This window comes from Lepisma saccharinum, chromosome 1 (assembly GCF_977018435.1).
Source record: "Lepisma saccharinum chromosome 1, izLepSacc3.1, whole genome shotgun sequence".
Lineage (NCBI taxonomy): Eukaryota > Metazoa > Arthropoda > Insecta > Zygentoma > Lepismatidae > Lepisma > Lepisma saccharinum.
The window spans coordinates 124,139,826-124,160,401 of NC_139229.1; the positions used below are offsets into that span (position 1 = coordinate 124,139,826).

General features: G+C 37.7%; 1 protein-coding gene across 3 annotated transcripts in view; it reads right to left on the bottom strand.

Moving 5' to 3' along the window:
- The window catches only part of Fs(2)Ket (Importin subunit beta Fs(2)Ket), a 103,398-nt gene that overhangs the window by 33,167 nt on the left and 49,655 nt on the right, over positions 1 to 20,576 (bottom strand). For 2 of the 3 annotated variants that reach the window (XM_083138223.1, XM_083138214.1), the window contains exons 9-10: positions 2,727 to 3,118; positions 1,766 to 1,984 (exon numbers count right to left, since the gene is read on the bottom strand). In XM_083138223.1, the coding sequence (XP_082994349.1) occupies positions 1,766 to 1,984; positions 2,727 to 3,118 (611 nt within the window). The remainder of the gene's footprint in view (positions 1 to 1,765; positions 1,985 to 2,726; positions 3,119 to 20,576) is intronic. The other variant, XM_083138230.1, reaches the window with a different exon arrangement.

Genomic DNA, 20,576 nt, shown 5'->3' on the forward strand with positions numbered 1-20,576 from the left:
TGTGTGCACCTTGGCACCGCAAAATGTTCCAATATTTTCACTGAAATGACACTTGTTAGTGTCACATGGCTCTTTTTTACATGTAAAATGGTTCTGAATTTGAAATGTGTATTTTTTAACTTCAGGCAAGCACTAATTGAGCATTGCAAGTATATAGGCCTACATTCTGTGGTGGAAATGTGATGGGCTGTCATATATTAATTTTATATACCCTCCACATAATAGTTTCTACTCCTTACTATCCAGTTTGGTCCACATATGAAAACAATGACAATGCTCCTTACAGATTTCCGAAGTAAATTAGGTTCATTTTAGGAAAGGAATTTAACATTTCACATCCCTCATTTAACTTCAAGTTATTAGCAAATAAAGCAAAAAACTTTATGCTAGAAAAATATTTAAAACTGGCTTGTCTTGAGATGTAGTAGGAGGTTTCGTCTACTTCTATCAGCCAAAGTGACTGTCAAAGTGACATCTGATCTCAACAGAATCAACTAGGTGTACAAGAATATTACAAATGCACAGCACAATTCTTCTAGTGAGACCACATACAAAAGAACCTGTACTGAGTCAGGTGTCAGTAAGTTCGAGGAGTAGAGGAATGATCTGAGCTGAATAAATAGAGGGGGAAGATGACCAAAGGTTTCTTTCCAAAGGCTCTGTTGTTTGTGGTCCTTTCATAGCAGGGATCTATTAAAATTGCATCTTTAATTATTATTGGCCCGTTAAATATTGTGGTGTTAAGCATGTTTTAACAGGTTTGATGAACCAGGCATTTTACAGGGTGGTGCAAAAGTAGGTCGACAGTTTACAGTTGACATGACAAGTAGGTTTACCAGCCCAACTGATGGCTGACCTACTTTTTACTCCAGAGCTCTATCTGTCCACTAATCCTCTTCAGGGGGTGGGGGGAGTGTCAACAACCTCAGTTGCAAAGTAAAAGCTGTCGGAGTAGCATCACTATCCCGTTACAACATTGCCAAGCTTACATCTGTTCTTGCCAGTTGTTTTATTAGATTGTACAGTGTTTGGGTGTTTTGTGTACTATTGTACAACTTTTATTATCCAGTAATGGTACTGTTCAACTTGGTACATTTGGCAACATTCTGTGTATCCAACACTCATTTGTTTCATCCTGCCAGGAACTTTCGGTGCCTTGCGACTCGAAAATGCCTAATGTCGGTGATTCCTTGTTTCCCAGCTGCTGTTGGAAATGTGATCACTCAGTATACTATTCTTTGGAATACCTTTTCTTTCACCACATCCCAGAAAAAAAATCCATGGGTGTAATGTCTGGAGATCATGGGGGCAACTTAAAGCTACCACTCAACGTAAAATACAAAAGACTGTCAACCTACTTTTGGACCACCATGTATTATCAATATTGACAAACATTTGAAATATTAATCATGAAATTAACTAGAAATGAAATTTGCAGAATTTGTCATGGAGAAACATAATAAAAATATACTGAAAAACCATGATTTTACATTTTATCAAATTGTGCATTTTTTATATTGGTACATCTGTATTAGCAACAATTTCATATTAGTCCATTGTTTCAGCAGACTCTTTCTTAGTTTCTTCATTAACAATGGAGGTGAGAAAACTGCAAAAAATTGTACTTTTAATCTGTTACTTAATTTTCACCCTGTTTATCAAGAAAGAATATGGTTTACAGAAAAATTATGGCATTTATGGAGCATGCAGATAAATCTTTTCATGTTAAGAATTTTTGAAAATTATATAAAAGAAAAATGCATACCTTTTTCATGCTTACCTGTAAAGTAGCACACAGCAAACTCTGAAGATCATTGTACTGTGCCCTATCGCTGTGGCTTTGAATGTGTGATTCCATCTGAAGAACTTGTTGTAGCCTTTCTAGTATTACCATAGTAGTCTTTTGAACAGTCACATAGCAGTCACGAGGTGAATTTTTCACCATCTCCATGAGTGCTTCGTATGCAGCACTGCGCAGGTTGGCCTGCAAACAAAATAACATTTTAGAGAAGTCATCAGATTATATGCAATGTAACAACAAAATATTTTCCTGCATTCTCTCAATGGCCTGACGAAACAAAATTTTCCTCCATTTTATATTAGTTTCGTCCCCTGCAAAACATAAAACTGAGGATCTACTGTATTCATAACACCAAATAGTAGTCCAAATATCCCTTCCTCAGGGACAGAAAGCACAAAACATGTACTACTGAGAGATGGGGTGGTAAATATTTCCATGAGAGACAACTTTCACAGCCATGTCAACTAACAATGGAAAACTTACAATATCACCCTGATAAACTATAAGTGCAAAAGTGCATCATACATTCATAATTTATTTTTAGATTTAAAATTTGTAAGTGTTATTTTTAACTATTGCAGAAATTATGGAATGCATTTTTTCTCTTACATCATGGGAAGAAATGAATTTTTGAAATTAAACTATTCTCTCTTATGAATTATAAATTTACGCTTACATCAAAACTATGCTAGATATAGTGCCAATGGAAAACTTAGATGGAAATATATAAATATTCTGAAGTACACTGGTGGAAATAAGTGTGTCGGCGCCAGTTCAAAGTGTAATTTTGTGTGAATATATCTCTACAAAAGTCCATTAAATAACAAATTATTATTTTACTCTGAATTTGCTAAGAATGCATGAATTTAATATTGAATGAAAGAAAATATTTATACTGGGTATAATGGGTAAATGCAAAACCAACCTGGGCACCGTCAGGACGGTCTGTAGTTTCCAACAGTCGCTGTACTATAAACTCAAAATATTCCGACAAACAATATGTTTCAGGCTGCTGTTGATCATCGTGACCTACCGCAGCCTCATAAGCAGCTTCGGCCAACCCTGTAAAAGCCCAGCACACGTTGGCTGCAACCCTTGCTTCTGACTTTAGGCCATTTACTAACGATTCAAGTAAAGGTTTCAGATAAGTTTCATTGATTGCAGCATCTGGAATGATTTCGCACACTCGCCCGAATGTCCACGCAACAGTATCTCGCACTGCTACACTCGAGTCGTACATTAACTCAATCAGTGTTGGCATTGCTTGTTCCACTAGTGGCTTCAAGGTGGTGGGCTCCAATCCACCCAATATCGATCCTGGAAGAAAAGGAAATGCAAAAAATTAAATTGTCAACTCAGTTGTTAGCATATGCAGATGATTTAGACTTACTGGCAGATTATATAAATTAGGGATGGGACCGATTAATCAGTACTCTATCAGTATCGGCCAATATAGGCATATCGGTGTATCGGTAAGATTACCGATTATTTTACTGATCCGATATATCGATAAATATCTTATAATTTAGTGCAAAATTCTGCCATTTTGTTGTAATTTTTATGGACAATCTCGATGCGCCACTTTCTAAAAAGTAATTGTCTAAATATTCAACTTCTTTTGCACTGCATTCACCTCGAAACACACATTTGTTAAGGAGATCAAGGAACATTTCATGTTCTTCAAGTACCATATCTAATTTTATATCGGATCGGTAGAATATCGGTTATCGGTAAATTTTATATCGGTACTTTATCGGTATTGGCCAAAATTTCATATCGGCCCATCCCTAATATAAATATAATTAAGAATAATGGTAAACTAAGTATTCTTAAAAGCAGCTAAAGAGAGAGGTTTGGAAGTTAGCAAGGAGAAAACTAAATATATGCTTACAGGCAGAAACCAAGTGTTAAGTAATAATCAAAATTTAGTTATTGATAACAACTCGCTTGATTCAGTTTCCAAATTCAAGTACTTAGAAGTAACACTAACAAATGAAAATTATTTTAAAGAGGAAATAAAAAGCAGGCTAATTCAGGAAATGCGTTGTTACTTTTCTCTTCATAAACTTTGATTTTCTTGTATAATATCTAAAAACTAGAAGTTAAAACATACAAAAATGTAATTTTGCTTGTAATATTATATGGATGCAAAACTTGGTCACTTACATTGAAAGAGGAACAAAGAAATATATGTAGAATTTCAATCTGCACAATGAATTAAAACGTAGACAGGATGCATCCAACTCTAGATCGTGTACATCAGACATCGTACAAATTAGTGTACCATACATAAAGTTTACATACGTGAATGGATAATATGAAAGTAACTTATTCAGATATGCAACAATCAATACCAAAAAACAGATTTACTTGATGTCAAAGTTCAATGGAGTAGTATCACTTTGAATTAAATTGCAAAATCCATTTCATACTTTACATAATCTGTATGTTTATTGCTACTGCACCAATTCACGAACATCGATGCTAGTATTGTTCGTAGAATCAATATGATTGCAGTTTCTCATCATCTGAAGTCAACCGGACACGAAACTCCTATAGTTTCACAAAAACAAGAGTTGTGAACCAATGTTTCCCGATACATCTTATATTCTATAGTTGGTCATTCCCATTCTAGAAATCTGACGTATACCAAAAGTGCATCTGTGGAAACTTAATAAGAACACTATGGCATGATCCTTAGAGGTTAAGAATTTATCTTTTTGAAATATTACGGTCTTTCACACTGTTTTTACTTTATACTGGCATAAAAAGTCAGTTTGGGGCCAGGGTAAACACGCTCTATCAGGATGCCATTTTTCCAAAGATGCATGCACCTTTGATATGTTAGAAGAATATAAACTTTAATATAACTGTTTGCAACTCAAAATATTAACAATGAAAATGAATTTTGTGACATAAATCAACACGAGTTTAATTGGTATATCTTAGAACACAAATTTCATATAAACCTCATCAAGTATGACAGCACTATGTTTTTTTTATTTTCTCTTCTAAAGGGTTTTCAACACTTGCAATCATCATATACTGAATTTAGAATGGCAACAAACCACCATAAGCACCTGTATTATAAGAAAAATTATCAGAATTATTAAAAATAAGTTTTATTGATCTACGAATCATGATCTTCAAAAAATATTCCGTAAGTAATGATCATAGGAGATATTTGATCAAAACATGAATTCTCGAGATTTGCACACCAGCCATTGACTGCTGTCAATCATATTAATTAAACATAAGGGTTCATATTTATATACAGTCAACTCTCGATTCTACGACCCCGGGTATAACGACCCTCTCGAAGTAACGACCCTTTTCCCAGGAACCGTGAAAAAATTAGAAAAAAAAAGTTGAAAAATTGAAGGAAATCGGCCGAAAAATGTGTTGTTTTTTCCTCCACTCATTCCCTTTACGAGCGCTCTACCGCTCACAATTAGGTCTGAACTAAAAATAGACACCACCACACCATGCTTGAGTGATATCCAATAGCACTTGACCTCTGCCCTCCCCTCCTTCAAGTGCACCAATGTTACCCCGCACCCGACTGCCGCTACCCAAAGTGCCAGGCTTGTTTTGCCACGCTTGCTCTTGGATACACGAGAAGAGAAGATCGAATGTGCTTGGATGTTATTTTAAATCGACTTGACTTGTTTCCTTGTCCTAAGAGCTGCTGAAAACTCGTGGGGGAGGGTGGGAGCAGCCCGTAATGACTGCTGGACTTGCAGTCTTTGCCAATGTGTATGGTAGGTCAATCTCTTTCATCGATAAATACACCACCTTGAGAGATAAGATCGCAGGAATGTTCGAAAATACAGATGCGTGGCGCCTGGAAGTCTGGCCCATCTGTCCAGCTCTGATCTACAGTTCGGCAGGTTCCCGTGAGTGATCAACTCTCGGCCTTGTAGCCGACAACTTCCGGTAACCGCTTTCATTCAAAACGTGTTCTTTGTTCCCTGCAACACTTCATAAAAAAGCGAAACTGTTAGAGATAATCAAAACCACAAAGGTGAACTAAAGATCGTCAACCCGCTTAATGCGTTGTCATCCAGGTTTCCATGAAAGTTTACTTCGATCTTACGTGCATCATAACTCCCGTTTCCCACTTCATACTTTTTCCTAATTGTGTCGATGTTGTAATATCTGCCAAAAAAGTGTTCCTTTGGCTGACTGACTTCTCCCTCTTTTCCTGTCAGCAAACGTAGGGGGGGGGGGGGGGGCGATGCAGATTGTTTCAGCCACGATTTTCTTGCTGATGCGGGCTGATTACAGGCGAGGGTGGAAAAGGAACCACCCCTCTTCCTTTCCTTTGACGTCTAAAATGGGGCAACCAGTTCTGGATATATTCTTGAAAACGAACAAAAACCATATAACAAGTAAAAAAAAAAAGTGACCCTCTACCCTTTCCCCAGCTCATTCTCCGCCACTGGTGTGCACGGCAATGTTGATAATTGCAGATTTCAGTTTTATTTATTTATTTATTATTATTTTTTTTTTAATGCTGTTGTCTGCATAGGAAATATAGCCCATATTATTGTCTGTTGCATGGTAAAACGTAAAGCAAGGGTTATTTCTTTCTTCTTCTTTACACTGCTGTTAAAAGTTCCGTCTTCGACAGTGACAGTTGCGTTATCTTTAAAATGCTGGGACTTTTCTCTTCCGCCACCTGTTGCTCGAAATTCCAGCCGGTCTCCTTGTTTTTACGATGCAGCTGGCGCCAGTGTTTTGTCTAGCGCCTGCAAAGCTCTTGCTTGCCCATAACAGTGATGACTCATCCAGGGCGAAGGGGAAAGTTATTGTTTTGAATCTCGCAAACGCAAAGCTTTGATTTGACGATAACGAAATTGGATCTCCAGAAAGGAAAACAAGAGTTAAAATAACTTCATGTTCTGCACCTTCTGATAAGCAAATCTGTAAATTTAATTTGCATCCGCTTTTCTTTAGAACCATTTGTTCGGGAATGAAAGCATTCTGCTGCGAGCCGTCTGCGGCATGCGCGCGCAGCGAAGAGACTGACTGACTTGCTCATGTGAGCTCGGCCGTGCAAGATACTACGCGCGCGTCTCCTACTATCTACGATATTAGACAGTTGTAATTACGGTTCTACATACCAATATGTATTCTTTAGTATTATAAATATTCTAAAATCTAAATCGATGTACCGTATTATTCATCTGGTAGAACTACGCCTAAGGTAAAACAGTTCCCTTAAATTACCAGAGTATCAACGCATCAGAAGTCGGTCATTACCGCAACATATGGTCCTCCGCAAAACCGGATGAATTACGGATATCGGTAAACGACGGGACTGGTGAAAGTGCAGTTTAGTGAAGTGAAGTGATACAGACAGTGAAAGTACAGTGAAGTTACAGAACAAAGCAGTTTTCCCGCCACTTCAGCCACGCCGCGCGAGGGGAAATTAGAGCGAGCTAGGAGAATCAACGGACAGCACGATCCAGTCACAGGGTGGCCAAGAGCAGAGGAATTATCGACGGCTGCAGATTCCATGTACGTGAGTAAATCCTTTTATTTTCCTTTTCCATGCTTGTTTGTTCATATTCCTAACCTTGCCTGAGAAAATGCCGGAAGAAAGTGAAATGCTTGAGAAGCTAGTGAGAACGCAGTGTAATTCAAGGACAATTAACTCGGCTTCAGAACTACGTGTCCAATTATGACGAAGCAAGTGGTCATGTAAACAAAATTGTAGCCAGGCATAAGCAACTCGGCAGTGTTTGGTCAAAACTAGAGGATGTAATGGACAAAATATCTGAATTATCAGATGAGCAATCTCACGACGAGAACAGAGCGTCACTTGAGCAAAGTTACTTCACGTTAGAAGCTAAAATGCTTTCAATAATAGACAAAGACTCGACGAGAAAGAATAACACATGTAAGCCTGAAACTAAATCTCCAGTCAAGCTCCCAGATGTAACTTTACCAACGTTTGACGGAAACTACAATCAATTTTCATCTTTTCAAGACATTTTTGTAGCCCTAATAGAAAAAAATGAAACCTTGTCAGACATACAAAGATTGCAGTATTTACGGCTTTCGTTAAAGGGTGATGCATTACAAACGATCGAGAATTTGCAACTCACCGGTGCTAATTACAAGGTCGCCTGGGATTTGATTCAGCGCAAATACAATAATCCAAAGTTAATAGCCGCTGCTTACGTAAATGACATTTTGAATGTAACTTCAGTCACTAAGGAAAGTGTAACAGAATTAAGAAAGTTCACGACTACGATTAGAAGTTCTATAGAAGCATTAAGAAACATTCAGGGAGACGCGGACCTAATTGATATTTTTCTCGTTCAGTATCTTTCAGCCAAATTGGATAAATGTACGAGAAGGGACTTTGAGAAACAATCAAGCAATACAGAATTCAGTACCATCGAAGAATTGCTTATATTTTTAGAAGCTAAGTGCAACTCTCTACAGAAATTCGAAGCAAATGAACCTTCGACATCGACGAAGCCGTTTTCAAGGTCACCAGCTGTTAGTAACATCAGGCCAAGAACGCCACAAGCATCTAACAAGTATTTTACTGCGTCGAGCAAAAGCTGCATCTACTGCAGAGATGCATCTCCTTTTCATCCTTTATTCAGATGCCAGTCATTTTTGAAATTGACGAATAAACAGAAATATAAATTCCTCCATGAGAACCGCATATGCACGAATTGTTTGCGTTTTGCTAATCACTCAGTGTTAAATTGTAAAGCAGGCTCTTGCAGGTACTGTAGGTTGCGTCATCACACGAGTTTGCACGAAGAAAGGGGTGGCGAGCGCCGTGTACCTCCCCTCCTTCCAGGAAGATCAGCTGCGAACGAAGCAAGCAGTGTTTCCAACCGTCAAGTCTGAGAGGGAACCAGCTCATCGTATTCAGTAAAGCATAAGAACAAGAATGTTTTGCTGGCTACTGCCTGTGTTCTAGCAAAGGACAAAGATGGAAAATACTTGCCTTGCCGCATCTTATTGGACCCGGGGTCTCAAGTGAACCTCATTAGTATGGATATGGTACAACATCTTGGGTTACGAAGACAGAGACAAAATATGTTGATACAGGGAATAAGTTCCAACTCTGTAAATTCACCTTTTGCTGTGAATGTGGAATTAAAATCAAGATTCAATGAATTTACTGTAGAAGCACAATGTTCTGCCTTGAAGAATATTACCGAACGTTTACCTGCAGAAAAAATGGATACTTCGACATGGGAGATACCTACAGATATTGACCTGGCGGATGAAAACTTCAATGTTCCTGCAAGGATTGACATATTAATTTCTGCAAGTATATTTTTCGATATCTTACTGCCAGAGAAGATGTCGAAACAAGGACCTTATCCTACGTTACAAAATACACAGTTTGGCTGGATTGTAGTGGGCAACACTCCAGGAACGTCGTCACATCCAAGCAGATCATTCTTTATACAGGGTGAGCCGTTAGAAATCCTTTTACATCGTTTCTGGTCGGTGGAAGATTTGTCGGAAGAAATTATGTCGCCTAAAGAAAAGAAAATGGAAGCACATTTTCGCCAAACTACAGAAAGGAATGAAGATGGCACTTACACCAGGGCGCGAAATTTCCGGTCGCCAAGTCGCCATTGGCGACCAAAAGTTTGGGGCTGGCGACTAAAATCTTGTTGTTTCAAATGTGTGTCAAATATTCCCGAACATCTCAATCCAACATTCATACATGGTTTTGGAAAGCGAGCCGATTGAAAACCCCGTGTCCACTCAATGCCGACCCCATCTTACAAATTATTTAATGTAGCATACTATGTAGCTAAACATGAGAAGCCATTTAAAGACTTTGCAGATTTGCTATGTTTGGCAGGCAAATTAAGTGTGAGTGTTCTACCTAAGTATGGCAATAAAAAGCAATGCAGAGAATTTATTAATTTCATAGCTGAAACTTTGAAGTTAGATCTAGTGGAGAAAAGAAAGAAAAGTACATACATCAGCCTTATGATTGATGGATCCACAGATAGATAGTCAGTAGTGTTGCCCACGGGACGAGACGGGACAGGCTTTTAAAAATTAGAGACGAGACGAGATTGATCATGTGTCCCGAGACAAACGAATATTTTCGAGACGAGACAGCATTTCACAACATTTCCACGAGACGAGACAGGCCAAAGTCTCATCTCGTGGGCAACACTAATAGTCAGTCGAGCATGAAAATGTGTATGTTCGATACGTGGATGCAATTGATGGTTACATCAAAGAGGACATTTTAGGAGTAATAGAGCTCCCAAACGCTACTTCTGCTAGTCACTTCACAGCCATAACTGATTATTTAGTATTTAGATTGGGCAATAGGTTCAAATAAATACAGAAACAAGTATTACATTGTAGGCTTGGGTACTGATGGTGCAGCAAATATGGTCGGGCACAAATCAGGATTGGGTGTGCAAATGAAAAATATTTGTAATAAAATTATAAATATTCACTGCCTTGCACACCGGTTGCAGTTAGCTGTGTTGGAGTTAATATCTTAGAGCATTTGATTCCGTGATTAGGAATATTTTTCAGTTTTATCATGGCTCTGCTAAAGACTTCACCTCTTGAGAGAAACGGCAGAAGTTATAGGAGAAGAAATTCTAAAACTGAATGATATCCACGCTATTAGGTGGTTAGCCAGCAAAGAAAGTGCTGTAAGAGATCTCTTGCAATCATGGAAAGCTGTTGTGACCCATGGAAAAGACAATGAAAGTACTAAACCTAAGGGTTTGCTGAAACGTTTGAAGCAATTTAAATTTGTTAAGCTTCTGTACTTCCTTTTGGATTTTTAGATGAAACTGAACCCTTTAAGCGTGGCACTACAAAATAAGAGTCTTTTGATTTCATCTCTGAAAATAAGAATTGAACACTGTATTTCAGTTTTGGCTGACCTGGAATCTAATGTTGGACCAAGCGAACAAGATTTCTTGGACCATGCATTCATTTCAGGAAAGATCAGGGATGTGCAGCTCACAAACATTCAAAATAGAGAGCAAGAGTTTCAGACTGTTAGAGGAAACTTAATTAACAATGAGAAGGTGTACATCACAGAAAGATTGCAATCTATATCAACAGATGTGATTGCATCTCTGCATGTTTTCGACACCTTGGGTTGGCCTCCCAAAGAAAATATTCTTCAGTTTGGGATAGAAGAAATAAAGAAGCTCTACATGTACTTGAACCCGAGCCCTTATAATGAGAAAATGGATATTCTGTTAGCGGAGTGGACAGAATACAAACTTTTGTTTCCTTCTCTGACTTTGAATCAGATGCTGGAGAAGATTCACAGTGAGGAGTGTTCAGCAAGATTCCCCAATTTGCTTGAGATTTTGAGCTGTTTACCAGTGAGCACAGCTTCATGTGTGAGAGGTTTCAGCTGTTACAACAGACTCAAGACTATTTACAGGAACTCTCTAAAGACTGAGACACTGGATGATTTGCTCAGAGTTTCCGTAAATGAACCCCCCCCCCCCCCCCCGTCAGTGTTTGACCCAGCAGTTGTGATTGTTAAGTAGTACTTCAGTGCTGAACGACAGCGCTACATAAACATTAATTCCTAAGGTATGTTCTTTTTAATAATTGCTCATATTTTTATTATTTATAAATATAAAATAGTGGCGACCAAAGATTTTAGTCCAGCGACTGACTTCAAACTTGAAATTTCATGCCCTGACTTACACGGTACGCTTACCTTTGACGGAAGATAGATCAGCATTAGGGGAATCTTTGGAACATGCACACTCCAGATTTTTACAGTTAGAACTGGAATTGAAAGAAGAATATGTGGAATTTATGAACGAGTACGAGAGATTACACCACATGCAAGCAGTGCAGGAAGTGCGAAAGGTGCCAGCAACGGGAGACATCCGATATTTCATCCCCCATCACCCAGTCGTGAATATAGCCAGCTCCACGACGAAAGTACGAGTCGTATTCGACGGTTCAGCAAAAACGACCAGTGGCAGGTCACTCAATTGTCTACAAAGTGCAGGACCGGTTCTACAAGAGGATCTGTTCGGGTTACTGCTTCGCTTCAGGACTCATATAATCGCTCTGAAATCTGATATCGAGAAGATGTATCGGATGATTCATATGCACCCTTCTGATAGGAAATTACAGTGTATATTATGGAGAAAATCTCACGACGAACAACTGATGATCTACGAATTAAACACTGTAACTTATGGCCTGACATCTAGCTCATATCTAGCAACTAAATGCCTACAGCAACTAGCGACAGACGAAATGCACAACTATCCACAAGCTGCTGAAATACTGAAGAGAGACTTTTATATAGATGACTTGCTGTCAGGGCAAGAAGACGAAATCAAGCCATTAATCTACGTAAAGAACTGTCAGCATTATTATCGGCAGGAGGATTTAAGCTACGAAAATGGGCATCCAATTCTGCAAGAGTAATGGAAACTATACCTTTAGAGCTACGGGAAGTTACAGACACGATTCTGTTTAACGACGACAGTACAAAAACTCTAGGTGTCAATTGGAATACCACCGCTGACACTCTTTGCATATTAACAGACGGAGATTCAGCGCTAGCGCCAGAACGCAATGCTGAGTTGGCTACACTCGCACCGGCGAAGGAACATCTTCCAACCTACCCCCTACGCAGTGATCCAGTGCACGGGAAAGCAGACACCAACGCTTGTTTTGTAAACAATCACCCAGCTATCAACAATCAAAGAAACAATACGGCTGCTGGTTGCAGCAAACCTCTTTACGATAAACAAAGCTTTTCGACGATACGTGCAAAGAAAGAAAACAATTTAGCCTGCTACGATTTGAACGTTCAAGAAACATTAAGCAAGCGCAGGGTTGCCAGTCAAATCGCGCAACTCTTCGATCCGCTCGGAATTATTGGGCCTGTTATTGCACTGTTTAAACAATTTCTACAGAAACTATGGAAATTAAATGTATCCTGGGACGACGAGTTACCTTCAGATGTATTAAACGAATGGAATACTTTACAAGCACAAATATGCCACATTTCCGACATTAAGGTTCCACGATGTATTTTACCTAAAGGGAAGATTATAAACATTCAAATTCACGGGTTTTCTGACGCGTCTGAGAGAATGTACGGCGCGTGCATTTACGTCAGAACTGTAACTGCAGGAGGAGAAGTTAATTCACGGTTATTGTGCAGCAAGGGGAAAGTTGCACCGATTAAGAAAATAACTTTACCTCGCCTTGAGCTGTGCGCAGCACTTATCTTGGCAAAATTAGTTAATAAAGTGATACCTTTATTGAATCTCCAAATAAACGAGGTATATTTATATACAGACTCGCAGATTGTTTTAGCATGGATTGCAAAGGACCCAGAGACATGGAAACCCTTTGTGGCAAATAGAGTGGCTCAAATACAGGAATACACACAGGGGTGTGATTGGCGGCATGTAAGGTCAAAGGATAATCCTGCTGATATGTTATCGAGAGGAGTCGAACCCCTGAAGCTAAAGGGAAACTCACTTTGGTTCCACGGACCAGCATTTCTAAGCCAATCAGATCAAGATCCGAAGTTGGCCATCAACGAGATCAGTTTTGGAATGAATCCACCTACAGAAGTACCAGAACGAAGGAAGGTGAAAATAACCTCATTGGTAACTACCCACAAATCAGATGAAATTCTTACGCGATTCTCTAACCTTTTGAGAATTATAAGAGTTATGGCACTTTGTCATATTTTCATTGATAATTGCAAGGGGCCCACGAAGAGAAATGTTTGTACTTCGAAACTGAATGCCAAGGATTTGCAACGAGCCACAGATACGTGCATTAAAGCAACGCAAGCCTTATTCTACGCGCAGGAAATAGAAGACTTGACTCACGAGAGAGAAGTTTCTCCGAACAGTGGAATAAAAGATCTGTATCCATTTCTCGACGCCGATTCCATTATTCGCGTGGGCGGACGTTTACAAAACAGCGATCTAGCTTTTGAAGCTAAACATCAGATAATCTTGCCTCCTAAGGCCCATCTTACATGGCTGTTAATTGAATACGAACATCGCAGATTACTTCATGCTGGAACACAGTTACTACTTTCCTCTATCAGACAAAAATATTGGATCGTCCGGGGAAGACAAATAGTTAACCACATCCTACACTATTGTATTAAATGCCATAGACTTAAATCAGAAGCTAGTAAACAACTGATGGGACATCTACCGGAGCACAGAATCCGAGCCGCTTATCCATTCATGTACAGTGGCATAGACTACGTGGGACCTCTAAAGATAAAGACTGGAGCGCCAAGGAGCAAATCGACGAAAAAATGTTTCATTGCACTTTTTGTGTGTTTCTCAACAAAGGCTGTATAACGAGTCCATTCAGATGCACTGTTATATGGTCATTAAATATGCTAAGATTGGAAATTTAAATCTTCATTTTTCAGTGGGGGCTTTTATTTCATTGCATTCCCCATAATAAATTAACACAGATTACGAAATGTCATCATTTTCGGAGATATATTTTAAAAGTTATTCAAAATTAAAATATGGTCACGTATTTTATTTATTTTCATGCTCCATTGTAAGCATTGCAAAGAACGGGAAATTTTGTAGCAGTAATTCTTGTATTTGTTAATATTTCTTTGCTAATTAGTACTCACATTTGTTTCACAAGGTTTTCCATACATTTGCAATAAAAAAAGGGCACAATTTTTAGTTAATTTAACATTTTGATGAAATTTGTCAAAGAAAAATGCTTAATAGTGATTGATCTTAGTTCATGGCTATTTTGCAGTGTTGCTAAATCACTTTGTGGTAAGATCGAAAATATCACAATAATATAAGGACAATAAACATACAAAATATATTCAATTGAGATAGTAAATAATACAAAAATGTCTTAAAATTGTATGAAACATAATTTTAATACATATTTGAACTTGTAAAATAAGTTTACAGCAGTTTCTATCAGAAGGTACATTCGTGATGTACAAAAAAGTAGTGATTCAATAGTCTGTGTGTCCTTATCACAACTTGACAGTGAAGGATACCTGGTTCACGGCTTCGGGATAAAAAATGGCTTCCAAAAAAAGACGACAAGTTAAGCGTCGGGGCCAAAAAATGAATATTTATCTGTAACAAATCCAAATTAAAGTTCATAATGGACAAAAAACGGAATACTAGTTGTTGAAATAACAGTGACATCACTTTATACCGAAGGATCTTCATAGCAGAAGTGGTGAAGTGATCTTTAGACTTAGAAATCTTAGAAACCAGATATATATTTTTAAAAGCCAGCCCCAGGTAAGGGAGGCTGGACTTTTCTGCTAACATACAATATATTTTACAAAGAAAATAACATATTTGATAAGAAGATAGAACTTTTAAAATATACAAATATGGCCACCTAAGCTTGCCATCAGTATTGTCAACGCTTGGTACATTTGTAACTTACTTGTAAGAGCATTGTATAAAAGAAAAGGCAATGTAAATGTACTCGTAGGCATGGCCATGCATTCCAAATATAATTTTCTTAAATTGTGAAGAACATATAATTGGCTTATTTGTGAAAGCATAATTTTAGAAGTATTGTTAGTTAGTTTATATTGACTGAATATTATTTTTTAAGAAATTGCAAATTGAATAGATTTGTAACATGTTTGAAGATTAAGTTTCTGTTCACAGCACGCCTTGACATTGGGAGTCACAACTCGCTACTTATTGCGCGAAATCTTTATCAATACTGAGGCGAGGAACATTCATTTCGGTGGTTGTAACCTCATACAAGATTTAGGAGACTCATTTTGGGCTCCTGAAGTTTCTTGTATAGTTCATTTAAACCTCATACTAGATTATGAGGACTCAATTGTGCTGCTAATGTCACATTCACTTAACATATTATTTTGTCATTTGTGAGAATTCTGGTTTAACATAAAGCATATGATGATGGAAGATGAAATCACATTGGCTGACCTCGCAAGTATGGTCAAGAATATGCACAGTGACGTAGATTCCAAATTAAGGGAACACTCTGAAACTTTGGCATCTCAATGTGTGAGCATAGCCAAAATGCAGGAGCAAATAAATGCTTCTAACACAGCTCATTCAAATGACATAAAGTCTTTGAAGGTTGACATAGTTCAATTCAGAAATGAGTGCATGTTACGCACAGAGAAAGTAGAGCATGATTTTGGTGATCTTGAAAAGAGAATGGATGATGAATTAGAAAGTAGGGTTTGTAAGTTACGTGATGAGGTTGATGAAAGGATGGGTAGCTTTACAAAGCATTTTGATGCTCAATTGGATGAATGCATTTCTGCTACTAGACAATGTACATTAGCAATTGATCAGTTGAAAACGGAATGGTCAAGAATGAAAGGTAGGAATAGTGATGATTTAGTTATGCTAGATGTAAGTGTACGGTCACAAGGAGTTCAATGCTCACCAACATGTTATGAAACAAACATTGATGGTGTTTATCTCAATGATGTTCATCCTTATTTGAATGTTATGCAAGGTATAGGTAGTGTAGACACAGATGAAAGGCACTCTAAAAAGGTTGAAACCAGAAACGACACCTTTGTCTCGCCCGTAAAGCAAGAGTTGTCAGAAGTAAATAAATCTTCATTAGAGACTACGATTAATGAGGCGTTATCAAAAATAAAAACGAATTTTGTCTGTGGTAGAGGATATTCAGTCACCCTTATGTAAACATTCTAAGTTAAGTTTAATGCACGATAGGAATATTGTTAGTAGTGAAATACCTATGACTTCGCATATTATGAACAAATCTTTGCATGTTCCTCAGTTTGAAGATAAAGCAGTGAATACTGACTCATCTTTTGGTAGTATTCATGTCAGTCCTTCAAGGAACATAAAAAAGAAACCAGAAGTTGTTGTAAACTCTGATTCCGAAGCCTCCGGACTTGTTGATTCGGATGGTGTTGGTATTAAACATTCAAACAGTATGCCTTATAGTAGACACAAGTTAGATCATAGGAAGTATAAGCGTCGTAAACAGAATGGTGATGCACTTAATGATAACAATAAAGAAGTAAATGAAGTAAAAGTGTGTTCCGAGCCTATATGTGGCGTTACACATACTGAAGTTGACCCTTCATTAGTAGTAAATGATACCATTAGACGTGCTTTTATCAAACCTCAAGAACTACGTCATTTCCCTCACTTCGATGGTATATCAACAGATGTTGCACCATCTGAGTTCATGGAAAAGGTTGAAGAAAATCTAGATTTATATAATATAAGGGAATCTGAGTACATGCGTTACTTGCCAAAACTTTTGAAAGATTGCGCGCGTAGTTGGTATGTGCAAAATAAAACCACTTTAACTACATACTCAGAATTTAAAAGAGCATTCTTGTCTCACTACGAGAACGATAGGTGGAAGACAGTAAAGTTGTCCAAGGTTCTCAGTAGTCCTTATTCAAATGTAACACACGGTAATTTGTTACAATATGTAAATAAAAACTACAAAACGTTGAAATCGGTACAGCCTCATGCAGAGGAGGCACATCTGATAGCACAGATTGCCACACTTTTACCACACAAGATACGAGAACATATCGTAATTAACAACATCAGTTCCTTGCAACAAATTTTGCTTGTAATAGAAAATTTTGAATCCTTGAAGGTTAATCCTCCAAGAACTAGTGAAAACAACTTTGATGCAAAAAACCGAAATTTTAAGGCACGAGTTGCTACTGTTTCAGTTGGTGGCAAATGTGATAACAGTGAAGAATCTAACTGTTTAACTAAACAGAATGTTGCAACTGGTAAAGATAAAAGAAATTTTAGTATGCCTGTTAATAAAGCTAGGACATTTACACGTAACTTTAGGCAAGTCAATCCTAGTAATAAGGTGTATTCACAGCAGGAAAACGCTTAACTGCTTGTGTCAATGGAGGTGACAGAAGCAGTGGTGTTGCAAATCCTCCTCAATTGAATACAGAGTATAATAGTAAATATAGGAGTGATACTCATTTTAACAATGGTGGCTTTAGAAACCTAGTTCCAATGTTAGACGATGCCCAATTAGTAGGAGACAGTTTACTCCTTAGGTTAGCTCAAAATATACTAGGCTATGGATATTCTAAAGAGACAGGAGGTTCCAGATACATAGGTTTATGTGTTTCTGGACAAATGATTGACAATCTTCGCCAACATGTTGAAGGTGGAGCCAAAGTATGATAAGCTTATTTTGTTAATTGGCACAAATGATTTGCTAAGAAGGAGATCACTAGAACAGATGATAGGATCTTTTACAAGGCTTCTTAATTTACTAAAAACTAAGACTAGGAAAATAATCATTCTCACTTTGCCTCCAGTAGCAAGGTTTGTGGCATCGGAAGATGAACCAATATGGAAAACTTGGGACAGATTTAATACTTATTTAATGACATTACATAATGATGATACTGTCAAAGTTTATAATATTGCACCTCTATTTTTTCAGGATAATGGTAGGATAGATGAAAGTCTCTATGTAAAATTCTTTGGTAATCCAGCACACAATAGATTGGATATGGTTCATTGGAACAATTCAGGGATGCATAAAGTTATTCACTTTTTAGCCAGCATGTCGGTATGTAAATTTAGGCATGACAATATTGTTCACAATGCCAACAGAAGTACAGTTGAAGCCACGGTACATTCCGTTAGCACTAGCAAGGTGAACGCTGATAATAAAGTACATTTTACATGAAATTATTTCTAATTTTCAGGAAAACTAGATAGTGGCCTTTGCTCGAATGTAGGTGACAAAGGTACTCTCGTGAATCCTACAATATGCACAGTTAGTGTAGGCGACTGGGACCAAGAATTTCAATATGAAAGTTATGGTGATGAGCAAAAAATCCGGATACCATTAAATTCCTCTTTTAAGAAACCTAGTACTGCAAAAATTGAAGTAAAAATTCTTAACCGACCTTACGTGGCCTTGTGTGATAGTGGCGCGGAAATGAGCCTACTTTCGGAGAAAGTATGGAAAGATATTGGTGTGTTAGTCAGTAAGCCTAGGTTACTTCCAGCTTCAAACATCAGATTGGTAGATTTTGCAGGTTACACCAAATCAAAGGTACTAGGCATAGTTAAACTAAATATAAACATAGTTACAGTAGATTTGTATGTTCAATTTCTTGTAGTCCAAAATTTACAAACCAGTATAATATTGGGCTTAGACATTCTTTACGCTATGCAGAGTTCTTTGGATTTTATGAACAAAGCTCTTATGTGCAAGACACCTCAAGGGCAAATCCTAGCTCGTTTTATTCCAATTGGTGCAGGAGATGACGATAACCAGTATTATAATTGCGCACTAGTGCATAATGATGAAAATTCTAACATTACCAAAATTGAGCATGTAAATAAATTTAACAATCTTTTGGACAATGCTGACACTTTAACTGATAGTCAAAAGATTTTACTCTTTGATCTTTTGAATGAATATGACAGTGTATTTTCAAACAAACCTGGATTGTGCGAAGGGTATATTCATAAAATGCATTTGGATACAGACGAACCAATTGTCGGAAGAAATTATCCAATACCTTATGCTTACAGGGAAAAAGTCCGTGAGCAAATAAACACGATGCTAGAATGGGACGTGATAGAACTTTCAAATTCTGAATATCTTTCACCCCTTTTAGTAGTTCCGAAACCCAACGGGGACATACGTCTTTGTGTTGACTTGAAACGAGTCAACTCACACGTCAAATTAATGCAAATACATCCCGTGAAGATACAAGAGTTGTTAGTAGAATTTCAACAATGCAAATATTTCACGAGCCTAGATCTTGGGAACGCCTTTTGGCAAATTTTACTACATGTAGATAGCCGTAAATATACCGCCTTTAAGTTTGAGGGTATTCTATATCATTTCAAGAGAGTTGTGTTTGGTTCTGTCAATGGTACCGCTGTGTTTGTAGATGCGCTCAATCGTGTATTAGCCGATTGTAGAGAATTTGTAGTTGTGTATGTGGATGACGTTATCATCAAATCAAAGACTTTAACTCTCATGTTGTACATGTTAGAGCTGTATTGGAAAAGCTTAAGAATGCAGGAATGACGTTGAAGTTGGAAAAATGTAAATTTTGTAAATCCGAGATTAAATTTTTAGGGCATGTAATCACTTCCAGAGGTTACATGAAGGATCCTATATATGTACAATCTTTATTGGACTTGCCAGAACCGTCAACCTTGAAACAACTACAAAGAATTCTCGGCTGCTTCAACTGGATAAGCAAATATATTCAAAATTATGCACTCATTGCTCAGCCTTTGTACCATTTGCTAAAGGAAAAATCTAAATGGCAGTGGACCGATCAAGCATCAATAGCTCTCAAGACCATGAAAGACAAAGTTTGTGAACAAGTGTTATTGGCATTTCCCGATTTTTCTCACACATTTTATGTGCAAACAGATGCATCATTAATTGGTGTGGCAAGTTACTGTTATCAAACTATAGATGATGAATTTAAGCCACTCGGTTTTGTGAGCAGATTGATAAGAAAATTTGAGAAGTCTTACACTTCAACAGAATTAGAAGTGTTAGCAATCTTATATACAATAGATAAATTTAGTTCATTATTAAAAGGTAGGCATTTTGTAGTGATCACTGACCATAAAGCACTAACATGGCTGGAAACGGCACACACGTGGAATGCAAGACTGACACGATGGTTTATCCAATTGCAGCAATACTCATTCGATGTGCAGTATTGCAAAGGATCAGATAATATCATCGCGGACGTGTTAAGTAGAACCTTTCCTCAACA